At 42.0% G+C, this 19,332-nt stretch overlaps 1 protein-coding gene across 7 annotated transcripts in view; it reads right to left on the minus strand.

Annotated features, from left to right (window-relative positions):
* The window catches only part of CLHC1 (clathrin heavy chain linker domain containing 1), a 75,771-nt gene that overhangs the window by 48,733 nt on the left and 7,706 nt on the right, over positions 1-19,332 (minus strand). For 3 of the 7 annotated variants that reach the window (XM_017858999.1, XM_017858998.1, XM_017859001.1), the window contains exons 2-4: positions 12,855-13,114; positions 8,212-8,399; positions 2,766-2,899 (exon numbers count right to left, since the gene is read on the minus strand). In XM_017858999.1, coding sequence (XP_017714488.1) covers positions 2,766-2,899; positions 8,212-8,399; positions 12,855-13,031 — 499 coding nt within the window. In that variant the 5' untranslated portion in view covers positions 13,032-13,114. The other 4 variants (XM_017859003.1, XM_017859002.1, XM_017859004.1 and 1 more) reach the window with 4 other exon arrangements.

A 19,332-nucleotide genomic window follows, 5' to 3' on the forward strand; every position in this document is an offset into this window, starting at 1 on the left:
AAAAAAAAAAAAAAAAAAAAAAGAAATGATAGTATGTACTTATAGCTTACTGAACATAGGTAAAATTAGCATAAACTTGTAAATGGCTAGCAGGTTATTATTGATTGATTGATTGATTGATTGTATAGAGACAGGGTCTTGCTATGTTGCCCAGTCTAGTCTTAAACTCCAGGGCTCAAGCAATCTGCCCACTTCAGCCTTCCAAAGTGCTGGGATTAAAGGCGTGAGCCACTGTGCCAGGCCAGGCTAGCAGTTTTATTTTAATTTATTTTATTTTTATTTTTTTGAGACAGAGTCTCACTCTGCTGCCCAGGCTGGAGTGCAGTGATGCAATCTCGGCTCACTGCAATGTCTGCTTCCCAGTTCAAGCGATTCTCCTGCCTCAACTTCCGAGTAGCTGGGACTATAGGCGACTGCCACCATGCCCGGCTAATTTTTGTATTTTTAGTAGAGATGAGGTTTCACCATGTTGGCCAGGCTGGTCTTGAACTCCTGACCTCAGGTGATTCGCTTACCTCGGCCTCCCAAAGTGCTGGGATTACAGGCGTGAGCCACCACACCCGGCCTGAGGCTAGCAGTTTTAAACATTATCAGTGAAGACTCAGTGAAGACTGAGAACACACAAACCTTAGCATCTGAAAAAAATTTTTTTAGTGATTTCATTAACATACCCTGAAGACCCCTAAATATCTCTCTTACTCAGTAACGCCAAGAGCTTCTGCCTAACAATTCAGGATTTGTCAACTGATTTCTCTCTAAACAAATCTCTCATTACCCTATTATACTAACCCCAGAGTAATCAGTTTATTATTCCCAACACAAATATAAATGCCTGCTAAATCTTCAGTCCTCTCTCTCACCGTCCCCTCTACTTATTATTCCTCTCTCTCTTTCTCTTCAAATGCCTGAGAGAGAGAGAGAGAGAGAGAGAGAGAGAGAGAGAGAGAGAGAGAGAGAGACTCTCACAGGGTCTACCCAGGCTGGTCTCAAACTCCTCGGCTCAAGAGATCCTCTCACTTCAGCATCCCAAAGTGCTGGGATTACAGGTATGAGCCACTGTGCCCAGCCCTAAATAATCTTCCTTTCTCATCTGGGTCAATTGTTGACTTCAGTAGATATCACAAAATACTCCTCCTCCAAAAACTTATCTGAATTTATTCTACTTGATTTTAACCAGTCCCTTATCCAGAATCTTCTCAGCACTTAGTCCCAATTTGCCAGCATATACAAATTATATACAATTTGCCAGTACTTATTAATGTGTATCTTATTTGTCATTTGCTAGTCACAATTTTATATTTGAAAGTGAATCTAGGCCGGGCACGGTGGCTCACGCCTGTAATCCCAACACTTTGGGAGGCCAAGACGGGTGGATTACAAGGTCAGGAGATTGAGACCATCCTGGCTAACACAGTGAAACCCCGTCTCTACTAAAAACACAAAGAAATTAGCCAGGTGTGGTGGCAGGCGCCTATAGTCCCAGTTACTCGGGAGGCTGAGGCAGGAGAATGGTGTGAACCCAGGAGGCGGAGCTTGCAGTGAGCCAAGATCGGGCCACTGCACTCCAGCCTGGGTGACAGAGCGAAACTCCGTCTCAAAAAAAAAGAAAGCGAATCTAATCCCCACTTTTATGAAACACAAGATGATTATTCAACCTCAGTTGAAATCCTGTAGTATAGAGTAGCTCATTACTTCAAGACATAGCTTCTTCCACGGAGACCAAATCTGGCTTCCTAAAATTTCTACCTATTAATCCTGCCTCAGAATAAACACTAGCCAAAATCTTTAAAAGTTTGGAATACCATTATCTATTCTCAAAGTCTTTCTTTTTTCCAGGATGAATATTTGTAATTCCTCTATCCACTCATCGTAAAAACCTCTCCATATCCTAGATGAATTCCAGGATATACTACAATTTCTTAAAATATGGTAACAGTATTATGCTGAAGATGTGGAAGCAGTGAATGCTGACATCAACATGAATCAACAATATCCACCAAAACTTAATACACTACAGTTTACTTTATATTATACCAGTGGTTCTCAAACTTTAGAGTGCATCAGAAAAACCTGAAGCGGCTGGACACAGTGGTTCACGCCTTTAATCCCAGCACTTTGGGAGGCTGAGGCGGGTGGATCGCTTGAGCCCAGGAGTTTGAGACCAGCGTGGACAACATGACGAAACCTCGTCTCTACTAAAAACACAAAAATTAGCTGGGCATAGTGGCACACACCTGTAATCCCAGCTACTTGGGAGGCCAAGGCACGAGAATTGCTTGAACCCTGGAGAGGGAAGTTGCTATGGGTTGAGATCATACCACTGCACGCCCAGCCTGGGTGCCTGAGAGAGACTAGGTGTCAAAAAAAAAAAAAAAAAAAAAAAACAAGAAAAGAAAAACCTGAAGGACTTGTTAAGACACTGCTGAACTCCACCCATCGAGTTTCTGACACAGTGAAGTCTCTGATCTGATGGGAACCATGAATTTGCATTTCTAAGAGGTCTTTAGGTGATGCTGACATTGATACAGGAACCACACTTCAGGAGCCATTGCATTATACTTTATATAACCCAGCTGACTGAAACTCAATCTTTTAGAGTTTGTTTTTCCATTCCCTTGAATCTACCTAGAGTCCTGACTAAAATTGTGTACAACACACATGTGCAAGTTGCACATACATCAGCACATTTATAATAATGCGTGGCTTAGGTAAAACATTGGAAATAATCAAGATTTCTCTCAAATATTTTAAACAAAATACAATACCTGGAATAGGTTTTGAAGGATCTTTGGAGAAAGTACAGTATTTTACTTCTTTCGTGTCATACTCTGCCCTAGACTGCTTGATTTGATCTATTTGAGATTGAATCTTCGAGGAATTATTTTCAATAATCCTCATTCTGGAAAACAGAAAGGCTTTATTATGTCTTTCAACTAACTTAATTCTTGAACCACAAAACCTCAAGTAAAACAGTTTAAATCATTACTTTATTTTGAACCATTATGGACTAGGTGAAATGCCCTGAAAAAGTTATCTAGCCTCACAAATGAGGAATAATTTTCTTTCTGAGCATCAATAAAATCTCATACTATGATTCTGAACCCCACTGGAAATTCATAAGTGCTAATCACAATAATATGGCCACAAACTATTCTCTTTAGTAGAAAATTACTTTTGTAATTTAAAAATTATTTTGGTAGGTAATTATATTAGTTTCCTGTGGCAACTGTAACAAATTACCACTAACTTGATGACTTCAAACAACAGAAATTTATTCTCTTACAATTCTGGAAGCCAGAAATTCAAAATCAGTATCACCGGACCAAAATCAAAGTGTTGGCAGAGCCATGCTTCCTTCAGAATCTGTTCCTTACCTTTTCCAGCCTTGGGGCTTGCAGGCATTCTGACTTTATCACTTCAGTCTCTGCCTCTGTGGTCATACCACCTTCTCCTCTGTGGCAAAGCTCCTGCTTCCCTCTTATTAGGACATTTATGATCACATTTAGGGCTTAGTTTTATAACCTCCCTATATCAAAATCTTTAATTACATCTGCAAAGACCCTTTGTCCAAATAAGGTTAACATTTAGGGGTTCTAGAGAGTAGGACCTGATGTCTTTGAGAACTGTCATTCAGCCCACTACAGTAATTTTGATCCTAGAGCTAGAGGAAGGACAGCACTTCCCTGAGATAAAACTAAGTCTACCTAGAAATGAAAATTTTGAAGACCAAAAGGTAGTATAAACTTCTCTTAAGCATTATTTGAAGTTTTCTTCCTAGTTATGTTGGCCCAAGGGAGAAATAACATATTAAAATACACACAGAAAAATTATTTTTAACACTTGTTAAAGCATGGTAAGGAAGACTTTTTTCAAGAGGGGCCATGCCAATAGGTACGGGAACCACTGCAACGGAGAATGATTGGACTCAATCTGAATATGATATGGCAAGTGGGAATTTATAGCTAAGGAGCAAGGTGGGGTCAGTGGATGACAAATTACTAAAAGAAAACATGAGATGTGAGTAGAGATTCTGGATCAACAGACCTAAGAGGATTCCTGTTGAAGGCAGGCCACGGTAACTAGACATCACCTGGAGGATGGTTGGGGGATCACATGTCATGGATGGGGAGTTCTGGCTAAACTTACTTCACAGACTTCTTGCTAAAATTGAATGGTGCAGAGATGAATGTGGAAGTCCAAAAGTCGGGCCTAGTTGAAAAGGGTTCAGGGAAGCCTGAGTAAAATTTGATCAGGAAGATAATTTTTGTCAATATATAAATGCCACAGCATTTTTGGCAAATTAAAAACAAGTTTGGGCCAGGCTCGGTGGTTCACACCTGTAATCCCAACACTTTGGGAGGCCGAGGCAGGCAGATCATGAGGTCAGGAGTTTGAGAGCAGCCTGACCAACATGGTGAAACCCCGTCTCTACTAAGAATACAACAATTACTGGGTGTGATGGTGGGCACCTGTAATCCCAGCTACTTGGAAGGCTGAGGCAGGAGAATAATTTGAACCTGGAAGGCGGAGGTCGCAGTGAGCCGAGATCATGCCATTGCACTCCAGCCTGGATGACAGGGCAAGATTCCGTCTCAAAAAATAAAAAATAAAATAAAAAACAAGTTTGTCAGTAGATACTGCTGGCTGCTGCTTCTGATTATTATATAGTGTTCTTGGTAACTATTGATGGCTCAGAGTAAGAGCTTGCAGTATTAATGAAAGGATTGTGGGAATAAAATATCCACTGGCTTTATTCCAAATTGATTTGTGCTTATAAACAAAAGATATGTTAAAAAAAAAAAAAAGGCAGGCTTTCAAAAGAAACTGAAAGCAGATACTTGTACATGAATTTTCAGAATGGCATTATTCACATAGACAAAAATGGAAACAATCCAAGTGTCCAAAAACAGATGAATGGATAAACAAAATGTGGTACATACATACAATGGAGTATTATTCAGCCATAAAAAGGAATTAAGTTCTAATACATGTTACCACATAGATGAGAAAGTATCTAATTGTTGCTCCTTTCTATGCTAATTTTCTGATCTCTATTTTTGACAACTTCACTAAGATGAACCTAGTTGAGTATTTGTTAGTATTTATCATGCTTGGGATTCTTTGGGTTTGTTGAATCTGTGAATCGGTATCTTTCACATATTTTCAGTGTTACATTTGGTAAATGATGGATACATTATTTTTATAGATAATTTTAAGTCAACTTGGAAAACTATGCAAAGTTTGACCTCCATTTCTGGTAATATGACTGGCTAGATGCTGAGATAGATCTTCCTATTGGGAAAAAGTACTACATAATATATTTTTTAAAAAATCTTTCCAAAAGCATCAGAAAGTCAAAATCAGGGCAAAATCTAACAGAAGACAGAAAACTCGTAGCCATTATTTCTTCAAATATTGTCTGTGTCCCATATTCTCTTCATTGTAGAGCTTGATTAGACATAATAATATGACCTTCTCACTCTGTCCTCCATATCGTTTTATAATAGCTTTATTGAGATATAGTTCACACACCTTAAGAATCATCCTTGTAAAGTATACATAATTCAAGGAATTTTAGTATAGTTGTGCAACCACAACCACTATTTAATTCCAGAACATTTCATTGGCCAAAAATAAACTGTATACCCATCAGCAATCAGCTGAGTAAAGGGCAATTTTCCCTGCATTCCCAGGGTTGGAGCAGTTTACCTCTGGTTTACCCTACGATGGTATACCTAGCCTTTTACCATCCTAGCTTTATATGGTGAATGTTTCCCAATAGACTATACCATGTGGAGTGATCCTGGGTTTTGCTTTTTATTCTGCATGCTATAGTAAAAACTGAAAATTATGGTCACTAGTTTTTTAAAAAAATGTTCTTGCGGTCAAAGCAGTTTTAGTGCTCCACTTATCTTTTGTCTTCTGTTAGATTTTGCCTTGATTCTGACTTTCTGATGCTTTTGGAAAGATTTTTGAAAAAATATATTATGTAGTGTTTTTCCCCAGCAGGAAGGTCTATCTCAACATCTAGCCAGCCATATTACCAGAAATGGAGGTCAAACTTTGCATAGTTTTTCAAGTTGATTTAAAATTATCTATAAAAGGCTGGGCACAGTGGCTCATGCCTGTAATCCCAGCACTTTGGGAGGCTGAGGTGGGCGGATTACCTGAGGTCAGGAGTTCGAGACCAGCCTGGCCAACATGGTGAAACCCCATCTCTACTAAAATACAAAAGAAAATTAGACGGGCGTGGTGGCGGGAACCTGTAATCCAAGCTACTTGGGACACTGAGGCAGGAGAATCAGTTGAATCTGGGAGACGGAGGTTGCAGTGAGCCATGAGCCAAGATCATGCCATTGTATTCCAGCCTGGACAAGAGCGAAACTCCATTTCAAAAAAAAAAAAATTATCTATAAAAATAATTTATCCATCATTGACCAAATATAATACTGAAAATATAAGACTACTCAACAAGATTGAGCATCTTATCCTCTCCCAGTAGGTTACTTACCTTTGTGAATAACAGGATTAAGTGCTCTAATTCAGATAGTAATTATGAAATTATACTATTAAATCTTCCATGGAGGAAATTACCTGGAGCAATTACCTGTATCCCTTAATTATTTTATTTTATTCTTTTTTTTTTTTTTTCCTTGAGATGGGTTCTCACTCTGTCACCCAGGCTGGAGTGCAGTGGCGCAATCGTGGCTCACTTGTCTCCATCTCTCAGGCTCAACCAATCCTCCCACCTCAGCCTTCCAAGCAACTGGGACCACACCCAGCTAATTTTTTTTTGAACTTGTAAAGACAGGGACTCACCATATTGCCCAGGCTGATCTCAAACTCCTGGGCTCAGGCAATCCTCCTACCTCAGCCTCCCAAAGTGCTGGGATTACAGGTGATAAGCCACCCTGTGTGGACCCTCATTTTATACCACAATGTGCTTTCAATTATACTAAGAAGGGCAGGAGTGGTGGCTCATGCCTGTAATTCCAGCACTTTGGGAGGCCAAGGCATGCAGATCACTTGAGCTCACAAGTTGGAGACCAACCTGGGCAACATGGCAAGACCCCATCTCTACAGAAAATACAAAAATTAGCCTGACATAGCAAAACTCCACCTCTACAAAAAAAAAAAAAAAAAAAAAATTAGCCAGGTATGGTAGCTTGTGCCTGTACTCCCAGCTACTTGGGAGGCTGAGGTGGGAGGATCACTTGTGCCTGGGAGGCAGAGGTTGCAGTGGGCCAAGATCAAGCTACTGCACTCCAGCCTGGGCAACACAGCAAGACCCTACTTCAAACAAACAAAAAAACTATAACTGCCCACTCTTACCTTTTTGACTGGGCACAGTGGTTCACACCTTCAATCTTAGCACTTTGGGAGGCCAAGGCAGGAGGATTGCTTGAGCTCAGCAATTTGAGACCAGCCTAGGCAACACAGTGAGACCCCATCTCTCTTATTCTTTTTTTTTTTTTTTTTTTTTTTGAGGCGGAGTCTCGCTCTGTCTCCCAGACTAGAGTGCAGTGGCGCGATCTCGGCTCACTGCAAACTCTGCCTCTTGGGTTCACGCCATTCTCCTGCCTCAGACTCCCGAGTAGCTGGAACTACAGGCGCCTGCCACCTCGCCCAGCTAATTTTTTGTATTTTTAGTAGAGATGGGGTTTCACCGTGTTAGCCAGGATGGTCTCGATCTCCTGACCTCGTGATCCGCCCACCTGGGCCTCCCAAAGTGCTGGGATTACAAGCATGAGCCACCTCGCCCGGCCTCTGTTTTTCATATTAAAAAAAAAATTAGCTGGGCATGGTGGCATGCACCTATAGTCCCAGCTATTCAGGAGGCTGAAGCAGGACAATAGATTGAGACCAGGAGGCAGAGGTTGCAGTGAGCCAAGATTGCACCATTCCACTCCAGCCTGGGCAACAAGAGTGAAACCCTGTCTCAAAAAAAAAAAGAAAAAAGAAAAAAATATATATATATATACACACACACACACACTAAGAGGTACTATAAGTTCTCAAACAAAAGTAGTATTTTTTAATTGAAGTAAATAATACAGTAACTTCAAGTTACTAGGAGAAGGTAACATAAAAATGTGTCTTTTAAATAAAATTGAAAAATAAGACCAAGAGCCACCGGCTAGAGTTACACTGGCTAGTTATTATAATCAAGCAACAACTACTATCTTTTGGGCTAGTTACTAAAACACTTACTTTGCTTCAAGTTGGATTGTTCTTTTCCTGTGATATACCAAAGCTGTAGGCTCTGCTGCCAAACCTTTAAGTTTTCCATGAAGACAAAATGCAGTTCTTCGGCCTTTCTTTATTGTCTCAATAAAGGCATCATATTCTTTTTTGATTGAAGTAAGAACGGATTTGTATGCAGTAACATGCTCTATTACCTGAAATATTATTTTTCTGCCTATGGTATTGATATTTTTTCTAAAAGACTATGGATTGAAATTATCACAAATAACATTATAGATTATTTTTAAAATGAAACATGATTAGCAATTAGAAATCTAAACTTTACAGCAAGCTCAAACACTAAAGGCAATATTTACTAAATATGTGCTCTTTGTGGAACATTATGGTAGATAATGTGGAGTTTAAATATGAGAGGAAAAAAAGGCCATATTTTTGTTCTACTTGGTATGAACACACACATTATATGATTTCAGTTAAAACTAATACTAGTTCTAATTTTCCTAATTCTGAATCTTTTAAATATAACTCTGTATCTTCTCTTACTCCCTCCAAATCTAGTCTCTAACTTCATTTAAACCTTAAAATCCTGGACTCTCTTCACCTCCTTATTTTTCTAACCCATCAGCTCCTATTGGCTCATCAATATTCTCAATATCTAATTGCATTTCTAATCCCAGGATGTCATGTGCAACTGTAAAAAACCCCTCATCACTATACAGTCATGGCTTCAAATGGTGTTTAGGCACAGAAAATCTCTGGAAGGATAACAGAAGAAAACAGAAACAGTGGGTGCCTGCAGAGAAGGACAGGAGAAGTAGAATCTGAGATGAGAAGGGCCAGACTTTCCATTGTACAATCTCCTTTACTGGTTTATTTATTCATTTTTTGTTAATATTATATATGCATTACCCATGCAAAATAAAGAAACATTTTAAATAAGTCAAAAAATAAAAATAGAAAAGTTATAAATAATGTATGGTTTCCATATTCTGCACATGAGGATTTCAGAGGGATTGATGAATACAGAGAATAGACAGGCTCAATCCCTCATTTTCTCAGAAAGCTGCAATTATGCTTTCTATTCCTTCTACATCTTTAGCCTCTGGTATCCCCCATTGGCTTTCTTTACCTAGGCAATATCTAGAAAAAATTATCTAGGAAGGCATCTGGTCTATCAGCAAATGATATAAGGAGATTATTGATCTCCTGGCAAGTGCCATGGAGATGACCACACTACCTATCCACCCATATCAAGAATCTTTAATAAAATAGAGGTCATCAATCTGTGGCTTTCCAAATTAAGTACCCTGTTGCTCCTGGCCATCTGCTTCATACACTCCTCTGATATGCTGCAACAATCCAAGACAGCTCATATACATTAATGAGTAGATAATAAATATGTAGTGGTATCATGATCAGCTCCCAAGTCTGTTTGCTAGAAGAAACAGATTTCAGAAGAGCACTCATGGGAACCTTTATGAATGCACAGAAAATACACTGAAGTAGAATATGCAAACTGGCACACCACAGGTTGAATACAGCTGGCAATTTTGCTTAACCAACAAAATATTTTAAAATTCAGGAAATTTCACCCCAAAACCACATTATCAGCTTCCCTTGCAAACTCTGAAAAATCTACCTCCATGGAACCCCTATTCTTGAATGGCAATAATAGCTAGAGTTTTTGATTAGGTTGGTTTTCATTTTACCACAATCCCCACCACTCCTTATTCTCTTATTACCAGCCCACTTAACTCTTTTATATTACCTTGGTGGCTTCTGCAGGCATTCAAGTTTGAGACCCCTGCATTAAGGCTGCTACTAAATCCAAGAAAATAACCATAGCTATACTTACCAGTTACAGGGGTCTGAGGGAGAAGAGGTATGGTTTTCATTCCCCCTCAGCTCCTACATACGGATCTGAACTATTTGTACAATATGCTATAGGAACACAAAAGGTCAGCCACTTTACAGAGTCCAGCTACCTCCATAGCCCCGCCCCCCTTTTCTTTTTTGGTAGAGACAGTCTTGCTATGTTGCCCAGGCTGGTCTCAAACTCCTAGCCTCAAGCGATGTTCCTACCAATCCTCTCAAAGTTCTAGGATTACAGACACGAGCTATTGCACCCAGCCGGGTAAGTCATCCATTCCTAAAAAAGCTCATTCTTCCAAGCTTTGGTCTTCTTTGCTTACTAGGTTTTTCATTCACACTACAATCCACCCCCAACTCTTGGTATGAGTTTCAAGTCCTCCTTGCTTTGATTCAGGCATGATTCTCCAGGTCAAACCATCTATCTTTGATTTTAAACACAATTTGGTATTTGTTCCCTGGTTCGAAGTACCCAGAGATGCAAGCTGACACTTTTATCTTCTGCCCAACTAGGTCCTTTTAAGAGGGTAGAAAGATCAAAGAAGACAGTCATTAATAGTTCATTAATAATCAAAGGTGCTAAAATAATGTGAAAATGAAAAAGGCAAATTATCTGTTATCAAGAAGCTAGAAGAAAAGTTTCTCAAAGTACCAAATGACTTCCATTTCTAGATCCCCTCTCAGTCCTGAAGAACAGAATTCTTTACAAGGTAAAATTTACAATTATGTAATATGCAAATAGTACAAATGGAAATCTTTTCTCCTCACTAGGAGAAAAGAAACAGGGACTATAGACGTCAATATTATTTTCTATTTAACACCGTATGTTTTCTCTAGGAATTAAAGTTGCCAACAATACCTCCAAAATGACTTCACTATAACTACATTAATGCAAAGCAGAGAGCTCTTCATGTAAGAAAAATTCTGACAAGTGTTAGCACTCGGGCATGCAAAGATACACGTTACAGTTATGACGTTCCTTTGCTAATTTCACACAGTAGAGTCGCAGCATGACTCTTGATATTTATAAAACCTATTCAATACATTATCTTTATTTAAACATCCATTCAATACATTCCTTAATAACTAAAACACCAAGAGGAATATCATTGATCATAACGCATATAAAATGAAGCTAACCTGCCAATGTACCAAGTCTAAAAGATAGATTTTCTGTATGATATAAAAGGAAGGAAAGGCCGGGGGCGGTGGCTCACGCCTGTAATCCCAGCACTTTGGGAGGCCTAGGCGGGCGGATCACAAGGTCAGGAGATCGAGACCATCCTGGCTAACACAGTGAAATCCCGTCTCTACTAAAAATACAAAAAATTAGCCAGGCGTGGTGGCGGGTGCCTGTGGTCCCAGCTACTTGGGAGGTTGAGGCAGGAGAATGGCGTGAAGCTGGGAGGCGGAGCTTGCAGTGAGCCGAAATCGCAGGATTGCACCACTGCACTCCAGCCTGGGCCACAAAGTGAGACTCCCTCTCAAAAAAAAAAAAAAAAAGGAAGGAAGGAAAGACTCTGTTTCTCTCTATTACTCCTATGAATATGTATCAACTTTCCTTATTCTACTGGTAGGTATATATCACTATCATATGCTCACTTTCCCTTAGAGAGAGGCACTAGGTTTTTATTTAGAGGAGAAATAAGAGTCATAGTGTATAATGTTTAAAAATTAAAAGACTGAGTTTCTATTTTGCCTGTGGCTGTTTACTCAGAGACCAACAGTTTACTGAAGTCTTAAGGTAAGTACTTCCTCTGGCAAAGAGGAAAGATGCTGATTTCACTTATTTCACTGTCAGGGCATCTTCCCAGAATGGGGTGGAAAAAAAAAGCTGCATAAATAAATTACGATTGTTGGGCAAACTGCAATTGTTTAGAAGGATAATAGGTATTTCTAAAACCTTAAAAAGCAAAATCAAATATGTTCCACAAAGTGATAGTATTTTCTAAGCTGATCTCCATATTTCCAATATTAAGTCCAGTCTAATTCCTTGTAAACCATGACTAGATAATTCTAGATAGAACTCCAATCTACAAGGAATCTCAATTTAATGTTAGATCAAATCTAAATCAAGATTTTAATGATACCACAAACAAACTCAAAATAACAAGGAAGCATCATGCTCCTGCTTGCAGCCCAATTCCTAATAAATCAGATGATACTTTTAGATGAAAAGGTCAAAATTATTATCAGAGAGCAGATACAGCCAGGTAGTTGATCAAAAACTGATAGTTTGGGCTAGGCGCTGGTAGTTCATGCCTGTAATCCCAGCACTTTGGGAGGCCAAGATAGGAGGATTGCTTGAGGCCAGGAGTGCAAGACCAGCCTAGGCAACATAGAGACCTTGTCTCTACAAAAAAATTTAAAAATTAGTCAGGAGTGGCGGCACAAGCCTGTAGTCCCAGCTATACAGGAGGCTGAGGCAGGAAGATCACTTGAACCCAGGATTTTGAGGCTGCAGTGAGATAAGAGTATGCCACTGCACTCCAGCCTGGGTGATACATTGAGACTCTGTCTTTAAAAATATATATAAAGGAAACTTATAATCTGCTCTTAAGCTAAGATAACTGAAACATTCATTCACAGTCAGGAAATACAAATCCAGAAGTGCATTTTTCCCATTTATGCCTTTCTGAGAAACTGGATGAATGTCTCAAAATCAGCAAATGGAATGTGATCATTCAAACAGTAGTGTTACTAAGGCAGGAATACTGGTTGTCAACATAGATCATTGTTATCTTCATGAAAACTTAATTGTTTTAAGAGCATTGTGATACCTTATCAAAAACATTTCGGTATATGATGTAATATTCATCAGCAGGTCCTTCCTCATTACAGCCCAGTCTTTCAGTTTCTGTAATTATGTATCTTTGCATACTTTCCAAAAATTCCTTGTCACTTCTACAAATGATAGGTGGTAGAACTGCATGTTTTCTTATTTGATGAACTGACATATTTGACAATCTGCACACTTGCTCACTGAAGAAAAAGTTAAATCTTGACCTGCTCTTGCAACAAAGCCAAAACTTTGATAAGCCTGAAAGAAAAAAAAAAGAGCAACAATTAATATAATAAATTTTAAAATTAAGTCACATATTGATCTGAAAAGATATTTTCTTCAGAAAAAAATTTTCCATCTGTCGCTGTGATAAATACTTCAACCTATATATTAAAAGGTCTGTGCTGCCAAGCGTGGTGTCTCATGCCTGTAATCCCAGGTCTTGGGGAGGCCGAGGCAGGTGGATCACCTGATGTCGGGAGTTCAAGCCCAGCCTGACCAGAACGGAGAAACCCCGTCTCTATTGAAAATACAAAATTAGCCAGACGTGGTTGCGCATGCCTGTAATCCTAGCTACTCAGGAAGCTGAGGCAGGAGGATCGCTTGAACCAGGGAGGCAGAGGTTGCGGCAAGATCGAGCCATTACACTAGCCTGGGCAACAAGAGCGAAACTCAGTCTCAAAAAAAAAAAACAAAAAACAAAAAACAAAAAACAAACAAACAACAAAAAAAAAACTATGCTATTCCACTGCCATATGCTGCTGCTCTGGGACAGAAACACAGAAATACCAAACACCATTCAATGAAGAGCTCTTCTCTTCCTAACTGTGCACAACTCCTCTCACATGTATCATATAATTGATGGCTTCTTATGTATAATTCGCACTTTCTAATAGAAGGTTTGGTATTTTATATTTATTTGTGTCATGTGGGAAAACTAGTTTGTAAGTCTCTTGACACAAACAAGGTCAAATATTTTACGACCCCCACGCTTATCTGGCCTAGCTTCATCCAGCACAAAACAGCTATAAATAATGTATTTATTTTATAATAAACTTTATTATAATCATCTTTAATATTAAAGTACTAAGCAAAAAGAGGTCAGGACTTCTGCTAAAATCCATCCCTCAATTATGTCAAAAATAACAGTATTTTTCAGTGTACAGCTTTCAAGCAGCCACATAGAGCTTGCAGTGAGCCGAGATTGCGCCACTGCACTCCAGCCTGGGTGACAGAGCGAGATGCCATCTCAAAAAAACAAAAAAAAAAAAAAAAAAAAAACATGAGCTGCAGCGGCCCGGCGGGGGCGAGCGCGCTGTGGGCCGGTCCAGCCCCGCCTTAGGGCACCTCCTACTCGCCGGCATTGAGTTCTCCACCGGCGTGGCCTGCTGTGCTCCGAGCGCCAGGGGTCGGCGCGGCAGCTCTGGGCTTTGGGGACCGGATGGAGGAGCGGGGTGTCGGCCTCGCGGGACGGTCCCCCCTGACCTCGGGCGGCGCTGGGGCGAGTGAGGGCGCGCGGAGGCTCGCGGGGACCACTACCGCCCCCGGACCCGCTCAGCGGTCCCTGCTTACAGGCGCCGCCCCCAGGAGCCTCGGCAGGGGCCTAGGACGCCCGGGTGTTCAGAAGAGAAGCGGGATCAGGTTCACGCACGCCCGCGATCTGATAGTAGCTTTTTTTTTTTGAGACAGAGAGTCTCGCTCTGTCGCCCAGGCTGGAGTGCAGCGGCACGATCTCGGCTCACTGCAAGCTCCGCCTGCCGGGTTCACGCGATTCTCCCCCCCTCAACCTCTAGAGTAGCTAGGACTACAGGCGTCCGCCACCACGCCTGGCTAATTTTTGTATTTTTAGTAGAGACGGGGGTTTCACCATGTTGGCCAGGCTGGTCTTGAACTCCTGACCTCGTGACCACTCGCCTCGGCCTCCCAAAGTGCTGAGATTACAGGCAAGAGCCACCACGCTCGGCTGATCGAAACTTTAAAGTCATTGGTAACCCACGCTTCCTGGAGTTGCATTTGGGGTCACCCAGCGGCGAAGCCCATACAACTTGATACGCCCTTACACACCAAACTCAGTTCAGGCGAGGGGAGGTCACAACCAGGAGCCAGAGGCCAGCTGATAATGTTGTACTTAATTCCATAGTCAAAGAAGGAGCTGGATGGCGTCTCATGCAGAGTGCCGCGCTCTGGGAGTGTTTGAGTGTGAACTCTATGCCTTGACAGCTCGCTACATCCAGTCGATAGTCCTTCTGGAGGAAAGCTATGTCATGAAGGATCCCTTCATCTCCGACAAGGTCAGATTCCTGGTCCTTGGCTGGCGCTGCAGTTTGTGCATCAGGTTGTGTGGCCAGTGTACTAGGAGTGATCCAGGAGTCTAAGTCCCTGAGCATCTGCCACAGGGCGACATGCACACAGGGGAGCTGTATCAACAGCCAAGGGGGGATGAGATGGGCCAGGGCAGGAGGAGCCTCCGCAGTGCGGGTAGGGAGTGTCTGAGGCGCATTGAGGAGCTGGCGGTCCAGGAAAAGCTGAGAAAGGAAGACTGGAAAGGAGTGCACTTTTTTCTACTTCAAGAGATTCTGCCTCCCTTGTGTCCAGGAGAACATCGTGCTTTTCCTCAGAAAATTCAGCAAGACTTGGAGAAAAGGAAAGCTCCTGGGCCAGCCTGCGCCAGAGATGCTGCTAAGCTGGGAGTCGCCGTTCCGGGCCTTGTTTCTGGACCATAGGGAGCAGCACTGCAGCCCAGGGGAGCAGCCACAGGCCCAGGGAGCTGTGCCGAAAAAGTAGCCCAAAGGCAGATAGATGCCAGACCAGACACAGCAGGGAACTGGGGCAGATGTGACTGAGAGGGATGACCTCCTTCAGCGAGGCAGCTCCTAAGAGGCCACCTGCAGGTCCGTGTAGGGGAAGACGCCATGCTGTGTGGGGGCCATGGCGCACAGTAGGTGGCTGCAGTGGTCTCTCTGTAAGGAAAATCATTGACAGCAGCTGCCTTCTGGAGCCAGTCTGGAAGGGCTAGAGCAGGATAGAATTTTTACTTCCCATCCTTATGTGATGCTTGGAAAATGGTTTTAACCTTGATCATGTACTCTGTTTATAATTAAAAACCCAAAGAACCAGCTAATGTTTGGAAAAAGAATCTTCCACTGAAATACGTGGATACCTGACGTTCTCCCGGGGCACTCTGGACCCGGCAATGGTTGGGGTCTCCTGGGAAGCTGAGTGCTGGCTTACAGCCTCTCCAGTTCCCTCAGGCTCTGGCTTCAGCTCGGGCCCCTCCAATCTGTCTCTTCCAACCCCAAGTCAGTAATGCTGTGGGCTTCCTGCCCTCACCCCGCACCTCATGACCAACACGCTGCCTGCCTGCTTGCCCCCTGCCATCTCGAATTCAGTCCTGGATGCCTTCGAAGCCTGACCCCACTGCCTGCCAGGGTTCCTGCAGCATCCCCTCCTCCAGGCTCCCCATCTCCCTGAAGCTTCCAGGTAGCAGTTGGTGTGGCACTGATCTGTGAGCTCTGGAATGTCTGCTTAGAGTTCTGAGGCAGGAACTGCTCTTTGGAAATACTCAAGGCCAACTGTCACGTGATGAAGGAATGAATAAAGAGTTTTTACTGAAGGGCGCGGTGGCTCACGCCTGTAATCCCAGCTTGATTTTGGGAGGCCAAGGCAGGCGGATCACGAGGTCAGGAGATTGAGACCATCCTGGCTAACACGGTGAAACCCCGTCTCTACTAAAAATACAAAAAAGTTAGCCGGCCATGGTGGCGGGCGCCTGTAGTCCCAGCTACTCAGGAGGCTGAGGCAGGAGAGTGGCCTGAACCTGGGAGGCGGAGGTTGCAGTGACCGGAGATCGCACCACGGCACTCCAGCCATGAGTGAGACTCCATTTCAAAAAAAAAAAGTTTTCCAAAAAAAAAAATCATTGTCTGACTGAAGTTGGATACAGAAGTTAGTTCCTAAGATTTAGTCACATTAAGTTCAAACAGAACTCTTGGCTTGCTTAATAATGGCTGGCAAGGCAAAACATCGTAACTTTTTCCCTAATTACAGAAGCATACTCCTGGTATAAAATTTGGAAAATAAAAACCAAACAAAATTAATGAAATAAATATGTATTTAATATTTTGGAATATTTCCTTCCAAACCTTATAAAACTTGAAATTAAACTCTATATTCAGTTGTGTATCACATTTTTTTCACTTAATATTAAAAGCACTTTTTCATGTTGTTAAATCATTTTTTAAAACATGACTTCTAAAGCTTACACAGTATTTCATGGTATGATGCTCCATTAATTTATTCCCCCATTGTCAGATAGTTTCACTATTTTTGTTTTGATTTGAGACAGTCTTGCTCTGTCGCCCAGGCCGGAGTGCAGTGGCACGATCTCGGCTCACTGCAAACTTCACTTTCTGAATTCAAGTGATTCTCCTGCCTTACCCTCCCGAGTACCTGAAACTAGAGGTGAAGGGCACCAAGNACAGTATTTCATGGTAGGATGCTCCATTAATTTATTCCCCATTGTCAGATAGTTTCACTATTTTGTTTTGATTTGAGACAGTCTTGCTCTGTCGCCCAGGCCGGAGTGCAGTGGCACGATCTCGGCTCACTGCAAACTTCACTTTCTGAATTCAAGTGATTCTCCTGCCTTACCCTCCCGAGTACCTGAAACTAGAGGTGAAGGGCACCAAGTCTGGCTAATTTTCTATAATTTTAGTAGAGATGGGGTTTCACCATGTTGGCCAGGCTGGTCTCGAACTCCTGGCCTCAAGTGATCAGCCTGCTTTGGCCTCAGCAGTTTGAAACCAGTCTAACCAATATGGTGAAACCCCATCTCTACCAAAAATACAAAAATTAGCCAGGCGTGGTGGCACACGCCTGTAATCCCAGCTACTCAGGAGGCTAAGGCAGGAGAATCACTTGAACCCTAGAGGCGGAGGTTGCAGTGAGCCAAGACTACGCCACTGCACTCCGGCCTGGGCAATAGAGGAAGACTCCGTCTCAAAAAAAAAAGTAAAAGATAAAAGTCAAAAGAGGAAGAAACAAGTGTTGTCATTAGGGAGGGGGTAGTGACATTTGGAAACCAGTGGCTTCCTATAGTATTACCCTTAGGATAAAATCCAAATTCCTTTACTTGGCCTATTAGTGCCCTTCAGGAACCAATTACTCTTGTTCTTTGACCAAATTTACTCTCTTCATGTCCCTGTCCTTTGCCCCATATCCTCATCCCCACTCCCATGAACTTCCTCTCTTACCTTAGGATCTTTCATAATTTTCTCCCCCTCCCTTCAGACCATCCTCCTACATTAGCCCCAACCCCCAAAACACATACATACTATCACTTTGATTCACTTGGCTTTTACTCTTTCTTCAGCTTCAGGAAAGCTGTCCTGGATTCCCTTAAAATTGGTCAGATGCCACTGTTATGTTCACCCATAATACTGTGCACTTCCATCATGGTATTATTCTTCCACCACACTGCCTTACAGACTTCCTGTTTATATTATGTCTCATCTGTTAGGCTATAAGCCTGACAAGATCAGGAGACAAAATGTTCTCATTCCCCATTATCCCTCCTCCACCATATGCATGCAAGTGCATAATACAGTTTCTAGCAGAGCAGTACTCAAACATGTTTGCTGAATAACCAATAATCACTGAACAATAATCTAGTCTGTTTATAAGACATTGGACTTGTGGTGCTCTCAAACCAGAACACAGCTAAAGTGATTGCTCCTTAGCATCTACAAAATGCCATTGAGTTACATAAACCAACCAAGATTACCATTCGTTCATTCATTCATATTAGACATTTAGGGATATGTTGACAAGTCACAAGGGTTCCTAGTCAAGTGTTCCAGGTCTAGTAAATGAGCCACTGCTACAAAGCAGAAAAGGCAGTGCGACAGAGGTGAGCACAATGGGCTACAGAAGGCCAGAGGGGCATCTCATCAGCCTGTGGAAGGGGGCAAGGAAACATGAGGGAAAACATCTAGTAAAACAAAATCTAGGGCAATGCTTAAGTTGTGCTGCATTTATTTACTCAATATTTGGGGGGCACCTATTGTTTCTCTGCCATTATTCTAGACAATGGAGACACAGGATTGAACAAAACAAAGTCCCTAATCCTTTAGAGGTTACATTCATGTAGAGACAGACAACACACAAGAAAAAAAAAAGGCCAGGCACGGCAGCTCATGCCTGTAATCCCAGCACTTTGGAAAGCCGAGGCAGGTGGATCACGTGAGGTTAGGAGTTCGAGATCAGCCTGGCCAACATGGCAAAACCCAGTCTCTATTAAAAAATACAAAAATTAGCTGGGCGCAGTGGCTCACACCTGTAATCCCAGCAACTTAGGTGGCTGAGGTATGAGAATCGTTTGAACCAGGGAGGCAGAGGTTGCAGTGGGCTGAAATTATACCACTGTAACACAGCCTGGGCGACAGAGGGAGACTCCATCTCAAAAAAAAAAAAAAAAA

The sequence above is a fragment of the Rhinopithecus bieti genome, unplaced genomic scaffold (assembly GCF_001698545.2).
Source record: "Rhinopithecus bieti isolate Rb0 unplaced genomic scaffold, ASM169854v2 scaffold_47995, whole genome shotgun sequence".
Lineage (NCBI taxonomy): Eukaryota > Metazoa > Chordata > Mammalia > Primates > Cercopithecidae > Rhinopithecus > Rhinopithecus bieti.